General features: G+C 40.3%; 1 protein-coding gene across 17 annotated transcripts in view; it reads right to left on the bottom strand.

The window, feature by feature from the left end:
- The window catches only part of dmd (dystrophin), a 419,464-nt gene that overhangs the window by 226,291 nt on the left and 173,889 nt on the right, over window positions 1–19,284 (bottom strand). For all 17 annotated transcript variants that reach the window (XM_044188364.1, XM_044188362.1, XM_044188369.1 and 14 more), the window contains exon 9: window positions 10,085–10,281. In XM_044188364.1, the coding sequence (XP_044044299.1) occupies window positions 10,085–10,281 (197 nt within the window). The remainder of the gene's footprint in view (window positions 1–10,084; window positions 10,282–19,284) is intronic.

The raw sequence follows: 19,284 nt of genomic DNA, 5'->3' as shown, positions 1-19,284 counted from the left end.
CTGTCAGGGGAATCCTTAAAACCCAAGTAAAATTGAGCCAACCATTAAACCATAAAGCTTTGAAAATGCTGAAAAACCAAGGTCAGGACAGTTTCATTTTATTTATCACAAACACTAACGCTCTTCCTGCAGACTCTGACAATGCTTTACTTCCCTCTGAAAAGCACATATTTTCATTAAAGACAAAACCAAGATATTTATAAGACCTGGTGCACTTTAAAGGCATTTATCCAAACTGAAATGTATGGTTGCTTTGCTGCTCACATTGCTTTGTAAAATGTATAATCTCTGTTTTTTCACTGTTAATAACAAGTCTCCATTTACTACACCATAAACTCATAATATCCAGCATTTTTTGTAAATTAATATCTTTCCCTGCAACCAACACAATGTCATCAGCATATAACAGAATACTAAAGTTCAAATTATCACTTGTCAAGAAATCAAGCAGACCTACATCGGCCTACTTGATTTCTTGAGCTAAATCATTTACATAAAGGGCAAATAAAGTGGGGGGGGAGCACATTTCACTGCTTCACGCCAAATGGAGAAGGAAACCAACCACTCCTGAAATTATTTAACTGTAAACATGCAACTGGGGCTTTGTACAAGTTTTTGATAGTATTGTAAAATTTACCATCAATACCAGAGCAAATTAACTTATACTCCAAAAGATCTCTATTGATTCATTCAAAGGCTTTCTTAAAATCCACAGAACAAACAAATGTATTTTTGCCCTCTTGTAGTCTAGCTCACACCACAGAGGATATGGCATAAATATGATCCATACATGCCCAGTTTTTCCTGAAACCATTCTGCTCACCAACACCACATGAGACTCTAGGTAATTATTAAGTCTATTATTGAGGATACCTGAATACAATTTATAAACTGTACTGATCAGGCTGATGCCTCTGTAATTTAATGGAACTCTAGGGTCAGCTTTTGCAGATTTAGGGATGGGTTTGATTATGGATTTGTTCCACACAGATGGAATAATACCATTCTGAAAGCACATTTGACATAGACAATGTAAAATATTCAACATATTAGGGGCTTTAAAGACCTCATTAGGGATGTCCTCCACACCCACAGCTTTATTTAGTTTAGCTTTATCTATTACCCTCTGCACCTCCTCCAGTGTAATCTCACTATTCAACATATGGTTTAAGCAATATGCTGTATTACTCATCCCATTTTCAAGATCACATTTTAATGTACAAGTTTCATTTAAGAATTGATCATTAAATAGAGGAGGGCTATTGCATGCATACAAATTACTATACTTTTTAAATATCTGGTTAGTCTTAAATGAAGATTCACCATTTTCTATTAGAATCCCCATTGGGATCAAGAGATCAACTTGATCTTTTTTTAACCCAGTTTATGTATTTCCCTCCAAAATCGCTATGGATTGCTGAGTTTAAATTGCTCTAATTGGAGAGTTTATCCTCTCTTAGAACATCTCTTGAAAAAGCTCAGTCATCTATCAAAATTAAATTGACAATGTTTAAATTCATTCAAGTTCCTGCTCTTGCTCTGGTCTTTACACTTAAGAAACATTTCATCTGCTTAGCGCAGGTTAACCCATAACTTAACTAACTTTAATTCATTATTTCGATATGATTGTTTTATTCTATAATACTTCTTCACACCATCCTTTTTTACTGCACAATATTTTTCCATTTCCTTATACAAAAGGTCACAAAGAAGATCACTATAGATAACTATAGAGATAACTATAATCCACATTATCCTGCGTTTTCTGGCCATTTTCCAATTGATCTATGACCTCAATGAGAGCCTTACAGCACATCTCAGAAGAAAGAAAATGAATAGTTATGAGTCAGTAAGTGTGCAGCAAACACAGTTTTAGATGAAGCCTTTTAGATATGGTTCACAGTCAGTAAAACAGCTATTGTACATGGTTTTGGATTGGAATCTACAAGTGTGGTTTTCCTTTCTGGTATGTGTTTGTGCCTTTCAGTCCTGCATCTTCATGTGTATTAACACATAACATGGTCTATCGAAAACAGAGGCAATTACATGAATACTTCATTAGTCAGTGGATGACTCACCAACAACAGAAATGTAGAATCTAAACTGCAAGTCAGAGCAAAGCCATGATTTTCCAGCCATATTAAAAATATTTCTAGTGTAATCTGAGCAAATCGGTTCTTATTGAAAATTTGTCCATGATTGACAATGCCAATTCCATCTAACTGTCACTTCAGTAAAGGCACTATACGGCAAAAGGCATGTGGACCCATACGTGATTGCTGAACATCTCATTCCAAAACCATGGGCATTAATGTGCTGCTATAACAGCATTCATTCAGCCACAAGAGTATTAGTGAAGTCCAACAGTTATGTTGGGTGATAAGGTCTGATTCACAGTCTACATTCCAGTTCCTCCCAAGGGTGGATGGGGTTGAGGTCAGGGCCCTTATTCATCAAGAATTACACTTAAGAATGCTCTAAAAAGCTAAGTTAGGAAGAATAAGCGCTAAAAGTGAAGAATAAGATACATTTATCAAGTGACTTATTCTTACTTACAGCTAAGTAACCTTTGAAAACAGTTCACATGATGATCACATGATTAATGACATGCGTGCTCAGACAGGAACAGCCAATCAGAAACAAGGATTTACCCTACATCTGCCATTTTATTCATTCTTTTAAAAAATTACACTACAGGCTATTAAACATTTTCTCAGTGATATGTTATTCTGCAAAAGCATATATGATTAAACCTTAAATTTAATGTGGGTGAAATATTTAATATAACCAGTTTAACATATATTTATAGCATATAAATATACAAATTGGGATGAAATAATGGCTGAAATGGAAACAAAAAGAAAATTAAACTGGTGCAGGCAGTTTTGATGCTGGAAAAGGAGAATTATTACAGAAAACATACTGTATAATGTGGAAGTTTAGTACCACAACATTAAATGCACACAAAAGAAATACAGTGAAAGTGATTGCAAACAATATAATTAAATACCAGCTTTAGTATTCTTTTCTGAGAAATATAAAAAATAAGGGTGTAACATCCAGTTAAATATGCATTTAGTGATAACAGCTCACAAGAAGCAGGCTAAATATATATAGGCTACTCCTAACCAACTTAAGAGACCACGCAAGCTTGATTTATAGCATTTATTCATAAGTTTGTGTGTAGGAGTAAAAGTGTTTACTTTTAAGTTCAAAATGTAGCTTTTAGCAGTTGCCCAGAGGAGACCGTACTCCCATGAAAAATAAAAGCATTTCAGCAAATGCTGCTCAAAAATGACATTTACATTCACAGTGACAAAGCCCTCTAGCAGCCGGAGGAATTATGACTCTTTTCTGTTAGGAGCAAAGGAGAAAGTCAGGTGACATTGTTATCGAGCCACAAAGTCGATTGTACGGAGGAGGTCGGGGTGGTTTGATTGGTCAACAAAACATCGAACTGTAACACAGGAGACCGCTGTTCGTTTCCTGTTTCCAACCGACAGTCAACATCGGTTTAATTTTAACCATGAGTGCAGTCGTTCCCAAACCCTAACCAAGTGGTTATTATTGTAGTCAGCCAAGGTCTTCCACATCACGCTGGTAAAACCACTTCTTTATGGAGCTGGCTTTGTGCACAGGGGCATTGTTATGTTGAAAGGAAAGGGCCTTCCCCAAACTTTAGCCACAAAGTTGGAAGAACACTATTGTCTAAAATATGTAGCTGTAGCTTTATGATTTCCCTAAATTGGAAATCTTAATACTCCAGGCCTAGGCGGCCTATAGCCTGTTCAAAACCTGGAAAAACCAGAGACACAGTCTCCACTTACTTTTGGCCTTGAAGTGTAGAAATATAGGGTGGATAACATTTTTACTGTAACAACCTCACAAATGCAACACTAGAACTTCATTACTAGAGTTTGAATGTGTGCACAGTTTAGGATTTCACCTATAAAATGACACAGAAGTCAAATTGTACAGATGCCGCATTTTCAACCAACTGAGCTCTTATTTTGGATGGACAAATAACTTTTAATGGATGACTGAGTCTCCTGCTTGTTTGACATTCCCAAGCTGCCTTTTCTATGACAGTCAGGTGAGCCGCTGCATTGCTAAAACCAAGTCAACCATTCCACCATAGACATCATAAAAGTTTAATCTCTCCCTGTCTCGACTCTTTCTCCCAAGCTATCAATCTCCCCTTTCACCTCCATCCCATTTCTCTTCTCTCACTTTCCTTCTTCTTCTTCTCTTCACCTGTCATAATTTCTTTGTCTTCAGCTTCTGTTTTACCCCTTGCTGTTTTCCCCATTCTTTCTTTCAAGGTGGAAGGGGTTTTTCTTGCTGTAAAGAGCAGACAGCCAGAGGCGACCCAGCCCCGGATCAAACAGTTCCTGGCAAATAACTCTTAGTGTTTGTTTTCACCTGCTCTGAGCACCAGATGGTTTTAGTGCAAAGGGCACCTCATATAATGTCACAGAAAAGCTGACTTTGTCGAGTTTTACGCAATTGTCTCAAACTTCAGATTTAGTCATTTTTCTTCTTTTTTTCATGAAAAGATAGAGTCTCTCTTCCTCCCTGAGTCCCAGGTGGTGGTAGTATGGTGTTGATGTAAGGAGGTGGTGACAGCGCCGCTTTGATGATGACAGATGAGGGAGGAGGCAGATAATAGCCGCTGTCAGTAACTCTTTTTTTCCCCCTCCTGTCTTTCCTCTCTGTCCCTCGTTTTATTGCTCTCTGACTTGTTCCTTGCACTCCCTATTTGTCTGCTCCATCTCACTCTTCATTTCCCCCACTCCACCTCTTCATCTTTCTGTACATCTTTATATATCTTTACACCTGCCCACTCACTCTCTTTTCCCCCTTATCTGTTATTAAAAATCTAAACCTTTCTTTCCCACTTTTCTCTCTTTCCGTTCGTCTTTCTCTCTCTCCATCTGTCTGATTCACCGAAGGAAAAGATCTGCAGTTTCACTCCACTCTTAGACAGAGAGCTGATGGGGGGGTGATGTGGCCATTAAACTGAGTGAGATAATAATATTACCAACCATTACTCCAGGAAGCTCATTCCATCCTGCTGCGATTCAGTGCGATAGCATGACACTGACCTCAGCTTAACTCAGCTCTAAAGGTCACCGCTGGTAGATCTAATTTGTGACTTGAGATTTTTTACAGCACTTTCATTCAGAGGTTCTGTCTCAATTTAGTGGTCAATTTTCATTCTAACACTCACAAACTTCAGGTGGTGACTGAAAGAATGAGATAGGGGATTTGTCTACTCCACTGAAAGTCCAGGTGACTACATCTCCCAGCATGGCTTGGGGATCCCTTAGAACAAGCAGAAGGAAGTCAGCAAGGAAAAGAACATCTGCTTGCCTTGCTGCCTCTGAGACTCTAAACTCAATATGTGACTACAAAATGGATGGATGAGTGGATGAAAGCACAGATGGATGGGATTAAATAGACGTTTCATTTCAAACTCAGGTTTGGTGAATATAAACTGTTAGTTATTTGTGTGCACAACACCTAAAGATGGTCAATTACTTCAATTTCAATACTGAGGTACTTTCCATGCCAGAAAAAGCATTGCTCTTTGCCAATTTTAGGTTTACTAGTACACAGAGAGCAAACTATACGAGTAACTACGAGTATACCATTTAAAACCAAATATTACTATATCTCTATATCTATATATAATATATCTACTTTATTCATATACAGGAGTATCCCTACTTTATAGCTAATTTATTTCAAGTGCTCTTTATCAGCCTTCAGCTTCAAATACTGTATAATACAGCTTTAAGCGAGACTATGTTGCTTTAAAAGCAACAACACACTCTTATTCTTACAAATGAAAAGTTACATTTATTAGCAATAAAACACACTATTGCTAAATACACTCAGGGGTTGTGACTCCTACAGTATTACTTTGTCTGCTATGACCAGTAGCTTATGGTGGATTATGTTAGCTAGCGTTAGCTAATTGTAGCTTGATATTGTTGTGTAACTGACATTACTGAGTCAGTTCACTGACTTTATGACCTTGTTATACTTGTTCCACTGTTACCGTATATACCATGTTATTATTTCCTATTGTCTTGTCATAGTGGTCACTGCTGTTATAGTTATAGAGTAATAGAGAGACATACTGTTGAGAAAGGCTCTGTTCCAAGACTGTATTTTTAGTTATTAGCGTAGTTACATATGTCATTGGGACTGAAGATTGAATGAGGTTTTCTGAAACAGAATCATGAAGATCGGTTTCCCTTTGGCTCTCTATAGACCCACTTTAAAGGACCAGTGTGTAACATTTAGGAGGATCTATTGGCAGAACTGGAATATAATATTCATAAGTATGTTTTCATTAGTGTATAATCACCAGAAAATAAGAATCGTTGTGTTTTCATTACCTTAGAATAAGCCGTTTTTTTCTAAAGAGGGAGCAGGTCCCCTTCCATGGAGGCCGCCATGTTGCACCGCCATGTTTCTACAGTAGCCCAGAATGGACAAAGTAAACACTGGCTCTAGATAGGGCCTTTACCGTTTTTCACGAGTTTCGCGGCCACCATACTTTCTCCTACACGCTTGGAAAAGGAGGGTGAGGCGAGCAGTATTCAAATGGTTGCAATTTCGCTAGATGCCACAAAATCCTACACACTGCTCATTTAAGGGGTGAGTTCTGCCCTACAAAGTCAAACATAACACCTGTGCTACAGATCTGGTCAAAATTGAGTTAAGGGGTGCCCAGTAGCTGACCTGGTAGAGCGCACGCCCCATGTACAAGGCTGAGTCCTTACCGCAGCGACCCAGGCTCGAATCCAACCAGTGGTCATTTCTGCATGTCATCCCCCCCATATTTCCTGTCTCTCTTCAGCTGTCACTATCAAATAAAGGCAAAACTTCCCCAAACACAACTTTTAAAAAAAAAGTGAATACCAGAATCCAACTTTTTGACATTTGTTTTACTGTATAAAATGTTACTATACAATACAAATGTACAATTTCCAAGAAAGCAGTATCTATAGTATGAAGTACATACAAAACCTAGCTAAAAAACAACCCTGGACTCTGGCTTGGGCTTTACAATCTCAGGAGTAGTAAAGCTGAAAGGTTATTGTCTTGTGCTGTATAATTTCTTTGTCTCTCTGTGCCAAAATGTCTGTTGATGTAATCATAATCATTTGCCATTAATTTGCCGCAGTTTCTCCTCTTAATCATGCCTTGTGATTAAAATGGTTGTGATAATCTGCTCACTGCTGGTTCCTCCAGGAAACCTGCTCTCAGTTTGTGGTACCACTGAGAAGTAAATATGCTATCAAACTGCTCATTATTCAATTTATCATTAAAAAGTAGAATCCATAATGTTTCTCTTAATCTTTTTAACCATGCTTGTGAGCCTGTGTGGCTGCTACTTAGCACCTTAATTTTATTTTGCAGAACTACAGGGAAAGACAGAGTTTAAAATCTCCTCTAATCTTTTTTTTATGCTTGTAGAAATGTAAAAATTAAGTGTCTCCACAGTTATGCTGTTACCCGACCCTTCATTATCAAATGTATTCTCAAACATCTCCAAATCTCTGCAGAATTTGTTTGATTAATTCTGTTCTTGGTGTTGCTGCCGTACAGCGCTGATTTAAGACAACTAGGAGGACATTTGAGAACAGGGATCACCGCCTCTGTTTCTTTCATCCCCTTCAGTTTCACTCAAATACAACAACAGAGAGGGTCCTGTTGGGAATTTCACAAGCCCACTTAGTAATCTTGATAAAGTGGCAGGTTGGCAGGATAGCGGGATAGGAGTGTTGATGCTTAGAAAGAGTGCAAACTCATTTTGTAACTGAGTTAGATAATCCTGTTCTGGAGCTGATAATATGCAGTGCACAAACAAAGCAGTCATTTAGTTATATAATATGCAATACTATAGAGTCTACTTGAGTGTTATTATTTAGTGTGGGCGCTGCCTCAACAACAAAGCAACAAAATGTGAATGTGGAAAAGCAGCTCTAAGAGAGTGTAAATAGCTGAGCAAATACACAATGCATGCAGAGCAAAGGCTCATGGGAAATAAATCATGGCACCTTACTATCATCACAGCACTAAGCTGTCATGGTAACAGTAGCACCAAATTGCACAGACACAATGACAAGAATCGCTGGAATGAAGATGCCACTATCACCATTCAACTAGTTGCCATGATGACTGACAGGCAGGTCAATCCAACATGTGTTACCACAGAAACAGCAATGGCATGTTACTATGGTAACAGGATGCCATGCTTCTATGACAATATCTAGGGCTCATTAGTTTTGATTTCCTCCCAAAAAATGGAGTTTACAGAAGTGAAAATGAGATTTAAATACGGCAATGCCCTCACTTAATACTAACTATTTCCTCTTACCTTTTTTTCCTTTTCTTAAAGCCTTTTCAGACATGCAATTAATGTGATGGCTTTTTGTCATTCAGACATTGATGTTTCGTACATAAATGTTCCTTATGGCTTTATTCAGACATGACAGGACATTTACAGAAAGAGCCTCGATGCTCACGTGATATTTGGCATCTGGTCGACGGAGGGAGCGTTAACACTGCGGTGAGTAAAAGTCATGATATCAAGGAAGAACACATGTTCTCAAGTCACTAACATGCATCAGTGATGGATTGTAAAACGTATTTTGAGTGTGAGGGATGCTCGCCTCCTCTTCTCACCTTGAATCCTCCTGATACATTTTTTCACCAATTTTATCATTTACTAGATAGAGAATTATGCTGCATTTGTGACAAAGTCCAATAGTGCACAAGAATAGAATGAAAAGACTTTATGACTCTCATCAGTTCTTATTTGTTCACATGTTGTAAATGTTTAGCTGGATATACATAATTTCATCCATGCATTTGTCAAAATCAAAAAGTGCTGGTCTGATTATTATGGGTTTTTTGGTTGTTTTTTTTTTTTACCTCTTTTGCACCACACTGCAAAGGGAAACAATTATTTTATAGACTGATCTGATATGAGAAGAATCTCAATGCAATGCAATGCAATAATAGGTTAATTCAAAGTGTTTCCTGTTTTATTAAAATAATTTATTTTCTTTGTGCATAAGAAATGATAATCAGGTAATCCATTTATTACAGTGCTTTTAAGAAGGCGACAAGACACATTCAGTCTCTCTCTGTGAGTGTTTCACATGGTGCTGCTAGCCTTTCCATTAATCTGAAGGCATTCATTTGAGATTGTAAGTGTTACAGAAATGTTACTAGGTTAGACCTAGTGAGCTTGCCGTTGTGACTTTTTTAATAAAAGTGACTCTGGCTCTTATTCAGACATGAGACTGATGTGTTAAATTGCCACCACATTAACGAAGTGCATGTTTGAAATTACTCTAATAATTACTCATGTTTGAAAGGACTCTAACCGTGAAGACCCACTGAATGTGCTGCCACTTGGGACGATTTGAAAATGTTACTTTGTGCAGAAAAAGCGAGTGAAATTCGCCCGGCGACTCCACAGTAATTTGCTGAAAAGCTGACAATTATAAAGTGTTGCAGTGGTGGGACAGGAAGTTTAGTCTTTACATGCTATGGATACATAAAGGAGAAGATCATTATTGTGGTTTCTGGGAGCCCTTTTGTATGACTATTGCCTCCGAAATTACAGGTATATACAAAAATGTGACATGTCCACAACAAGTGAGAACTGGTGGAGGCAATGTTGCAAGGTTTGTTAACTTCCAGTGGGTCTACACTGTAAGCAAGTAATTAGGTAGGTAATTTTCTCAGCATTTTTCTCTTTCTATTACTGGTAGATCAGATGTAAGAGGACCTAAAATAGTGTAAACCACAGTGATGAGCTTTTTCTTCGTGAAACACAACTTTTGGGTGCACAGGCATGGAGACATCAAATCTGAATGAAAACTGGTTCAAACTAATCTTGCTCTTTGAATAAATTCTGGAAAGATTTGTTTCAGAGAAAGTCTCTAAAAAAACCAAAACCAATGGCAACTTTAGTAACAGCAACACTGTTGTCAACAGACAGTGACGGCAGTGAGAACTGAAACAATATGTGTGTGTTTGTTTGTTTGTGTCTAACCTGCTGGGAGAAGCGCTGCTGTGTCTGGATCTGGTAGTGCTCCTCTGTCGTCACCCGGGCCATGCTGGCTGCGGCCACCCGCGGCAGCGTCTCCACCTCCTGGATGGCTTCCATGGAAACACCTTGGGGAAGCACCTGGAAGAGTGATGTCACGTACATGATGACACTCTTCTTGTCAGGGTGAGGCACCGCCACATCTGTAGAGCAGAACATGCGAGAAATAAAGTTTATTTCAAAACTCAAGGATAAACCCCTTCAGATGAACTTGCGTGTTTTTAGGGGAGCCTTAGATACAACATTCACATAAAGATACAAACACACACAAGAGTTCTCCTCCGACCCCAAAGCACACATCCTACACCTTTAATACCGCATTGCCTGCACAAAACAAACAATGAATAAAAAGAATCAACAAAAAAGAGACTAAATTAAATGACAAAATTGGTCCAGTTATATAAGCGTTTTCTGGTCTGAAGCCACTATCGACAGAATGACATGCTGTTTCAAAGATAAAACCATTTTCTGATCTTGCACCACTTAGGTTTAGGCACAAAAATAACTTGGTTAGGGTTAGGGAAAGATCATGGTTTGGGTTAAAATGACTACTTCATTAAGATTAGGGGACCTTCTTCGTCATGGTTACAATTATATTAAACACTTGGTTACAGTTAAGGTGAAGTAAGGTAAGTTGGAAATGAGAAACAATCAGCAGTCTCTGGTGTCAAAGTCTGGTGTTTTGTTGACCCATTCATCCACCCACATCTCCTCCTTTATTTTCCCCTTCCACAATAAAACGGATGGCCAGCATTTTCAAAATACATCCACTCTGGGGACGGTTTTCGAAAGACTCAGTTTTTGTATGAAAAAAAGCACCAGATTAATGTAAACAGAAGGCCAAAATGGAGAGATAAGATGTAGACACCTTTGCATTTGTAATTTGTTTTTTTTATATATATATATAATGAAACGATATGACACTCGACTTGTGGTGCTCAGAGCGCCAAAAATACATTTGAAAAACTCAACAGCAATGTCTCTTTCCAGAAATCATGACCCGGTTACTCAAGATAACCCGCAGACCTTGTTGTGAGCTGTTTCATGTAGGAACTATTTTCTTTCTACTGATAGTAGCACCACAAGCCGAGTACCATTATCTTCGAGAACGACATCTGTATGGCCAATATCTCCAAAACTCGGCAACTCACACCAAAACAATCTAGATGGATAAATAGCACTACAGGTAAGAGGGGAAATATGTATTTTTGTTTTGGGGTGAACTGTCTGGGTGAAGAAAAAATGCCTAAAAGTCTTTGGTTCCAGTTTTTTAATGTAAATATTTGCTGGTTTCCTTCGTCTTCTACGATAGTAAACCAAATAATTTTGGGTTTTGGATTCTAGAAGGATGCTGAGGTTGGAGCTGCCAGGCAGGAGGTCTGGAGGAAGACCAAAGAGGAGATTTATGGATGTAGTGAGAGAGGACATGAAGTTAATTGGTGCGAGTGAAGAGGATGCAGAGGACAGGGTTAGATAGAGGCACATGATTCGCTGTGGCGACTCCTGAAAGGGAACAGCTGAAAGGAAAAGAAGAAGATCAGGCAGAACAAGACAACGGCTTTAAAAAGTTGAAGGGGCATTTTTCAGTATTTTTTCAGTGGATTAATCAAGAAAATAATTGGTAGAATAATCACTATTATTAACAATCGTTAGTTGCAGCCTTAGAAAACAAATAAAAAATCTCAGTTGAGGAGGTTATTTCAGTGAGATAAAGCTTAAAAATTAATGTAAGCATGTGATACCTATAAAGGCATCCAAGAGGCTGCAGGGTGATGTAGTCTTTCAAGTCTTTTGAGTCATTTTTCTCATAAATAACTGTAGGCCACTGTTAACACTACTTTTTATTTCCCATAGCATCAGAATCTGAATCCACCAGCTAAATTAAGTCAGAGCAAACTTTTCCAACAGGTGGAGGAAAGATATAACAGAACTGTGATTTTAGGAAGGGTGGCCAAGAGCCTGGGCCAGTCAGCCCAGGGCAAAACTAATAGAGACAGATCACAGCGAGGCTGAGACACCACAGATAAATGAAGACCATAAGAAACTGAGACAAAGATAGAGAGAGGACAGAAGAAAAAGGGTGAGCAGAGAGAGAGGAGTCTGAGAGCAGAAGGGGAGCTAAGAAAGACAGACAGACAGAAAGAAATGGAGTGCTAATGAACTGATGGTTGTGGGTGTGTTAACAGAGTGATGTGTAGAGTGCGGTTAGCTCATGACTGTAAAAAATAATGAACGGGAGAGAGGAGGAAGAGAGGAGATGACAATGAAGAGGAAAGGAAATGAACGGGAGAGAGGAGGAAGAGAGGAGATGACAATGAAGAGGAAAGGAAACAAAAGACAGAGAAAAGTCGCCAGACGCAAAGTAACAGAAATGAGTGTGTGCCAAGAAAGATAGGTGTGTCAGTGGGTATGTGTGTGCGTGTTTGTGTGTGTGTGTGTGTGCGTGTGTGTGTGTGTGAGAGAGAGCGAGAGAGAGAGAGAGAGAGAGAGAGAGAGAGAGAGAGAGAGAGAGAGAGAGAGAGAGAGAGAGAGAGAGAGAGAGAGAGAGAGAGAGAGAGAGAGAGAGAGAGAGAGAGAGAGAGAGAAAGCTAGGGTCATATTTCTGGCTGTGCAATACTGATTTATCAGCATCACAGAGAAATCTGAGGATGTTGTTGTTTGTCTGAGGAAGACAAACAGCTCCATAAATGATGCCACCATCTGCAAGTGTGTGTCCAAGTGTGTACACTTCCCTCACTTGTTTAGTCCACTCTGTTTTTCCATCCCATGATCTCCATTTTAATCATTTCACCACAGCTACATGTGTGTGCATACTTATATGACGATCTATAAGTGTCTGTGTATATCTGAGTGTGTGTTAGCATGTGTCAATATTTGTGTTTGAGTGTATGTTAATGCATTTTTGTGTGTGTATAAGTGTGGAAGTACATTGACAACAAAAGATTTTAGAGAGTACATAACAAATCCTGAGCGCTACTCAGTCTGCAAATCAATGTTTGAGAGAACATAGGCAAGGATTTGTAACAGCGGAATCAGATTTGAGTGTGCAGTCCTGATTATGCATGCACTCATTTGTGAGTCTGCTCTCTCACTTTTCTCCAGATGCTTTGGCTTCTGAGCACTTGAGATCGCAATGGGTTGCTTGCCTACCATTTTTGACAAGCAAGCTGCAACAGGACACACTCACATCCAGACGCAAGGGTTATGTCTTTTTCAAGTCCCCACAAGGAAAAAAGTCAGCTTTTGAATATATTGCTCAGAAGTGACAATGAGCGTCATTCATAAATGTTTTTTATGATGGTTCTAATATTTGTCTCTGTTAAAATTGTGCATAAAAACTGAAAAAGAAGAAGAATAAAAAAACTCTACATCTGATTCAGAAAAATCTCTAAAAATTTAAAAAGTTAACATGAAGCTAACACGGTCACTATGACACAACTACTTTTAAATGAATTTGACTCTCAAAATTACTCTGCCATAATGGCTTAAAAATTAGATCATGATCATCCATGATGGATGATCGTGAATATGACTGTGAATGTAGTCATTCAGTGTCAAGGCATTTTGATTTTTAAGATAATACAGACACTAAATACTGCTCTCTCTCCATCTGATGGTTAAAAAAACCCACTGTCCCAGCTTTTATTTTGAAAGTAGAAGGAAGGGTCTAACAGGGTGACCCTTCATTTCCAGGTCAAATTAAACAGGTGACGCTCTGCTCTCAGTTTGACTTTGCACTTTGCAGCTTTGATCATTTCAAGTGTGAGAATCCCTGTTGATGGACCAAATGTAGTTACACAATTCCTCTTGCAGGCTCAAATAATCTGTTATGCTCACGATTCTGTCCTCCCTCCAGCACAAATCTGATTCTACTCTTACAAATCCGTGCCTGTGTGCTTTCAAATGTTGACTCTCAGATTGAGTAGCGCTCAAATTTAGTTTAGTGATCTCTCAAATCTTTTGTCATCAATATACTCCCATATATAAGCATGTCCCAGTGTGTAGTGCCTGTAATTATGTTTATTGATGTGCGTGTTTGGACTCTTTTCTTGCATGCTGCTTCACAGATATCTGTGTGCCTCTGCTTCTCTGTGTGTGTGTGTGTGTGTGTGTGTGTGTGTGTGTGTGTGTGAGACCCTGCTTTGCAGTGATTACATCTGTCTCTGTAAACATACACTGTCGAAATGTTGTTAGTTTGGATTAAAATAGCTTTGCAAGTTATTCTCTAGAAAATATTTGATTTTCGACCGTGATATTTAACTTGTGACTGAGAAATTCTATTCTTGTACAAAACAACAAACTATATTATTCCATTCATGACTTCAAGTTGCTGAGACCCAAGTTAAGTCAGATAAAACTTTAGAATAGTAGCTCAGTAGCGAGAAACATGTCTAACCAATATTCCACAGTTTGCTGATGTGTTCATGGACTACGTGAAAAATATGGCTTCCAAGAGATAAGGTTTGAGTCCCAAGCTGCAATACGGCAGCTGGATGTCAGCTTTGATTCCGGGCTAAAGAAGTGAACAAAGGCTCGAGAGCACAGAGAAACAAAGAAAATACAAGAGAGAAGAGTGAAAAAGAAATAGAAGAAGAAGTTGGTGAGAGAAATACACAGAGGCAGGGAAGAGATACAGAAAAGAAAAGAGAAAAAGAGTACTAATGAAATGAGGATAGTGATTATGTAATACAGAGGCTATCCCTAGAGATATCCCAACAGGGAGGTTATTACATTACCTCAAAGACTGTATACTTAAACAACCTCATAATTGCAGTGAGGGACGTGGGTGGCAGGGGAATGGCGGGGGCCAACATCACCACCCCCATACACAAAATATAGAAATTTGTCTCCCTCAGTAATTGCAAATGACCAGGCGTGTTGTCAGATCCCTCCAAATGTATTCAGTGTTAAACTGACTCCACTGTTCACTGAACCTCTCCTGCTGCATATCGGTGTTAATGTCAACGAGTAACACCGAACACATCAGCTGTGCATGTGACTCGCGAGCATGACGATGTTTTGGATCAGTTCTGTATCCTCTTCATGCCATCTATCTATATCGATCTATAATTTGCAAGGTCAGTGTGAACCAATATAATCACTGATTAATATCACAAATCACAAATTTGCCTCAAGGGGCTTTACAATCTGTACGGAATACAACACCCAATATCCTTAGAGCCTCAGTACAGAAAAGGAAACACTCCCCCCAAAAGACCCTTTAACAGGGGAAAAGGAACAGAAGAGGGACCCCTCTTCCATTTTTTTGTATATATGTATACAAAACATGGATTTATTGTCGATTTCTTACTAAGCTACATGACTATATAAAACTCACCTGCCAGGCTTTAACCAGAACCCGAAGGCATGACCACATCACATCTGTTTTAGCCTCCTTACACTGGCTCCCAGTATGTTTTAGAGCTGATTGTAAGATTATTGATTACTTTAAAGGCTGTTTGTGGGCTTGGTCCCTGCTATATTTCTGACCTATGCCTGTATGTAGTTTGAGATGCTCGAGTAGAGGTCTTTTATCTGTTCCAGAGGCCTGGCCTAAAACTAGAGGGAACAGAATGTTTGCAGTATGTCCTGTGTGTGTTCTTTGTTTTACTGTACATTCAATATGTAGTTACTGGTTATCTTCTGTGAACCTCTGCAGGACTTAAAGAATTTATCCTGAAAATACAAAAAGAAATACTTGGTGTTGGATCGTTTTTACAAAATGTCAGCATGTATGGAATCTGTGTAAGTTGTGTGTGTGTTTGGATGCAAATAGGAGGCTTACTGACTGGTGAGGTGATTGGTTCCTTCTAAATAGCATCATGCTGACCTGCTGATGCTGGTGTGGCAGAATACCTCAAAAAATGTTATGAGTACAGGCAGTCTCATTTCTCAGGTCGGCAAAAATGGCCATTAGTGCTCTGTTTGTATTTGCCATACTGATGAATTTTCCTTATTGTGACTTAAATAATTGTAATGTGGTTTTGTCAGGTTATATATCCTATACCTCCCCAACCTATGGCCGTACACCTCTCCTAGTCAAAAGTACATTTTCAACACAAATATATTCATTACTACAATATGGTTTGAAAAATTTAAAAAAAACTGACAATTTGTTTACAGCTTTGAGCTCTTCTAAACATTAATGCCGACACGTGATTTAACTGAAAGGACAAAGAGACAGATATAAAGAAAATTAAAAAAACACAAGGGAACATGGTTGAAGTCTGTGATTACACCGAAGAATCCATCGAGGTTTGATGCCTAGCATTAAAACTGCTGTTGACATCACAGACAGTGTGCTGTTTCAAAAAGGTAAACATCAAACAAGTGTCCAACTTCCCAAATCCTGACAGCTCTTCTTCACTGAGATGTGATCCACAACAATCTCAGACAATCACAACTTGAAATGCTTTCATAGCACCAGAAAATGTTCAAAAAGCCCAGGTGGGGGTTAATAGTGTTTTGAGCATTGATGCACAGCATAATAATGATACACATTCATCCCAATTGCTCCCAACTATTGATTGTTTCTTGTGAGATCAATGAAAATTCATCTGCTGTGATGTGTCGTTTGAAGGCTCAAGCGAGCTGCGAGGGATTACAACGCACCATATCGCGCTGGCTCAAAGCCTGAACACGACACTCACTATGGGGGGGGGGATTAAGGAGGAATATCGCTCAATTCCTGATTTCACATACAATCCAGACCATTCCAAAAAGCCCATTACGTTGCAAGATTTTGATAAAACTGATAAAATACTGCAACCATGGCGAGGTAACCTTTTGACCATATGTAGTGAAACAACTCTATTCCCTGGTAATATCATATGGCTATTTAACATGCCCTAAATAAAAACAAATCAAACTTAAGCTATATTTCTAAATATTTACAGGCCACCTATATACTGTGCAAACTTTTTTGATGACTTTACTGCACTGCTGTGTATACGCTGTTCTGACTTTGACTGTGTAGTTATTGTTGGTGATTTTAACATCCATGTTGACAACCTCCAGGACAGAGGGACTAAAGAACTGTGTTGTGTTCTTGATAACTATGGACTGACTCAGCATGTGACAAAGCCCACACACAACACTCTGGACTTAATCATCTCCATGGGTCTGAACATTTCTTGTCATAGTCTGCCACCATGCCCGTACGACCCCTGCAGGCTCTGGTGTATTTTCCTCTCCTTGTGTGTCTTGTGTGTCCTCTGTTAGTCTCGAGGTGCGTGTGTTTGTGTGTGTGTGTGTGTGTGTGTGTATGTGGGTGTATGTGTGTGTATGTGTGTGTATGTGTCTCCTGGTCTGGCTCCCCGGTCTCCCACCTGCTGCTGATCACCGGCACACCTGACGCCCATTACTCAGTCTCCACAGCATAAATACCTGGCTCTTCCACACTACCAGCGCCAGATCGTCTCCGTACACTTAAAACCCTCCTCGCTGGTGATCGCAGTCACATTCTCCTCCCGGATCTCTGCCAACCTGTTTGCCTGTCCTGTCGGCTACACCGCCATCCTGCCAGCTGTCTTCCCGGCTCTGCCTGCTAGTCAGCTGTCTCCCCGACTCTGTCAACGACACCTCACAAGCCACTACCACTCTGATCCAGTCCACTCCACTCTGCGGATCCGTTGCCAGGACAACACATCGCCACACCCAGACCAGACCAGAACACACCTCCCCAGTCCCCATGCCTGGATCTTCGCAGTCCACTCAGGGTCGAACATGCCGCTTCCACAAGGGCTACAGTAGACGTCTCCGGCGCTACCACTTGGGAAGAGTGCTATCTTCAGTCATCTCTGTTGTTTAAATAAATACTGACTTACCTTTAAATCTACACATTGTGTTCTGCATTTGTGGGTTCTCGATCATGCACTACGACAGAACAATCTGGCCACAATGGACCAAGCAGATACCAACCCGGAAGTAGCACCATTCCACCAAGCACTAACCAGCCAAGAGATTCTTCGCGGGCAACAAGAGCAGGTTCTCCGGGCATTCTCCAACAGCAACCAGGCCATGGTCAGCCAGATCACGCAACTAACACACCAAGTTTCCAGGTTAACCATCCAGCTCTCAGCTACGGTTCCCATTGCATCTCCTCCACCGGCTACCCCTGCTGACCCGCTGTCCTCAGCTGCACTGCAGGATTCCTACGCTTCGGACCCGGACCCCTTCATCAGAGACATTACCAGGTGTTGGGGCTTCCTGTGGCAGTGTTCCCTGGTTTTCTGCCAGCGTCCCGTCACATTTGCCTCCGACCAATCTAAGGTAAACTACATTGTGGGATTACTACGGGGAAGAGTGCTGGCCTGGGCAGGGCCAATGCACGCTAGCCAACCCTTTTTGTCATTTTCCCTGGCGGAGTTTCAGGAGAGAATGAGGAATGTCTTTGTTCATCCGGACGCCAGTGGGAACGCAGGAGGGCAGCTATTAGGGATCAGCCAGGGGACCCGAAGTGTGGTGGATTATTCGGTGTAGTTCCGCACACTGGCAGCAGACTCAGGATGGAACGAAAAAGCTCTGATCAGTGTATGACTACAAGAGCAAATGAAGGATGAGTTGGCAGCTTGGGATGAACCCGCCGGCCTGGACGCGATGGTATCACTCACGCATTATAATGGACAACCACATACGCGAAAGACGACAGGAACGCACCAGCCGTCCTCTCACCCAGCCTTCACGAAACACGGCTCTCCCCACGCACACAAGACCTGAAAACAACCCCATAATCCGGGACAGCCTCGCTACAAGTCCCAGCTACCTGGCCACAAACAGGGTTATGCCCTGTTAGCCCTCATTGACTCGGCGCAGAGGGCAACTTCCTAGACAACGAGTTGGCTCAACAAGCACAACACCACTAGTTCTGGGCTTCCCTGGTTACGTCAACACAATCCACACATCGACTGGTCTACTGGGAGAATTGTGAGTTAGAGCTCCTACTGCCTCTCCACCTGCTTACAATCCGCTCGGTCCCCACCAGAGGTCAGCACACCATCACTCAAACCGGAACCCCTTATACCTGAGGATATCATTACTTAAGGGAAGTGTTTAGTAAAGACCTCGACCTGGCATTACACGCACTGCCCCTATGATTGCGCCATTGACCTTCTCTGGATCCCCTCTAGCCACCTGTACAACCTGTG

The sequence above is a fragment of the Siniperca chuatsi genome, linkage group LG24 (genome assembly GCF_020085105.1).
Source record: "Siniperca chuatsi isolate FFG_IHB_CAS linkage group LG24, ASM2008510v1, whole genome shotgun sequence".
Taxonomy (NCBI): domain Eukaryota; kingdom Metazoa; phylum Chordata; class Actinopteri; order Centrarchiformes; family Sinipercidae; genus Siniperca; species Siniperca chuatsi.
The sequence above is the reverse complement of the archived record's forward strand: the minus strand, read 5'-3'. Positions and strand labels throughout refer to the sequence as shown.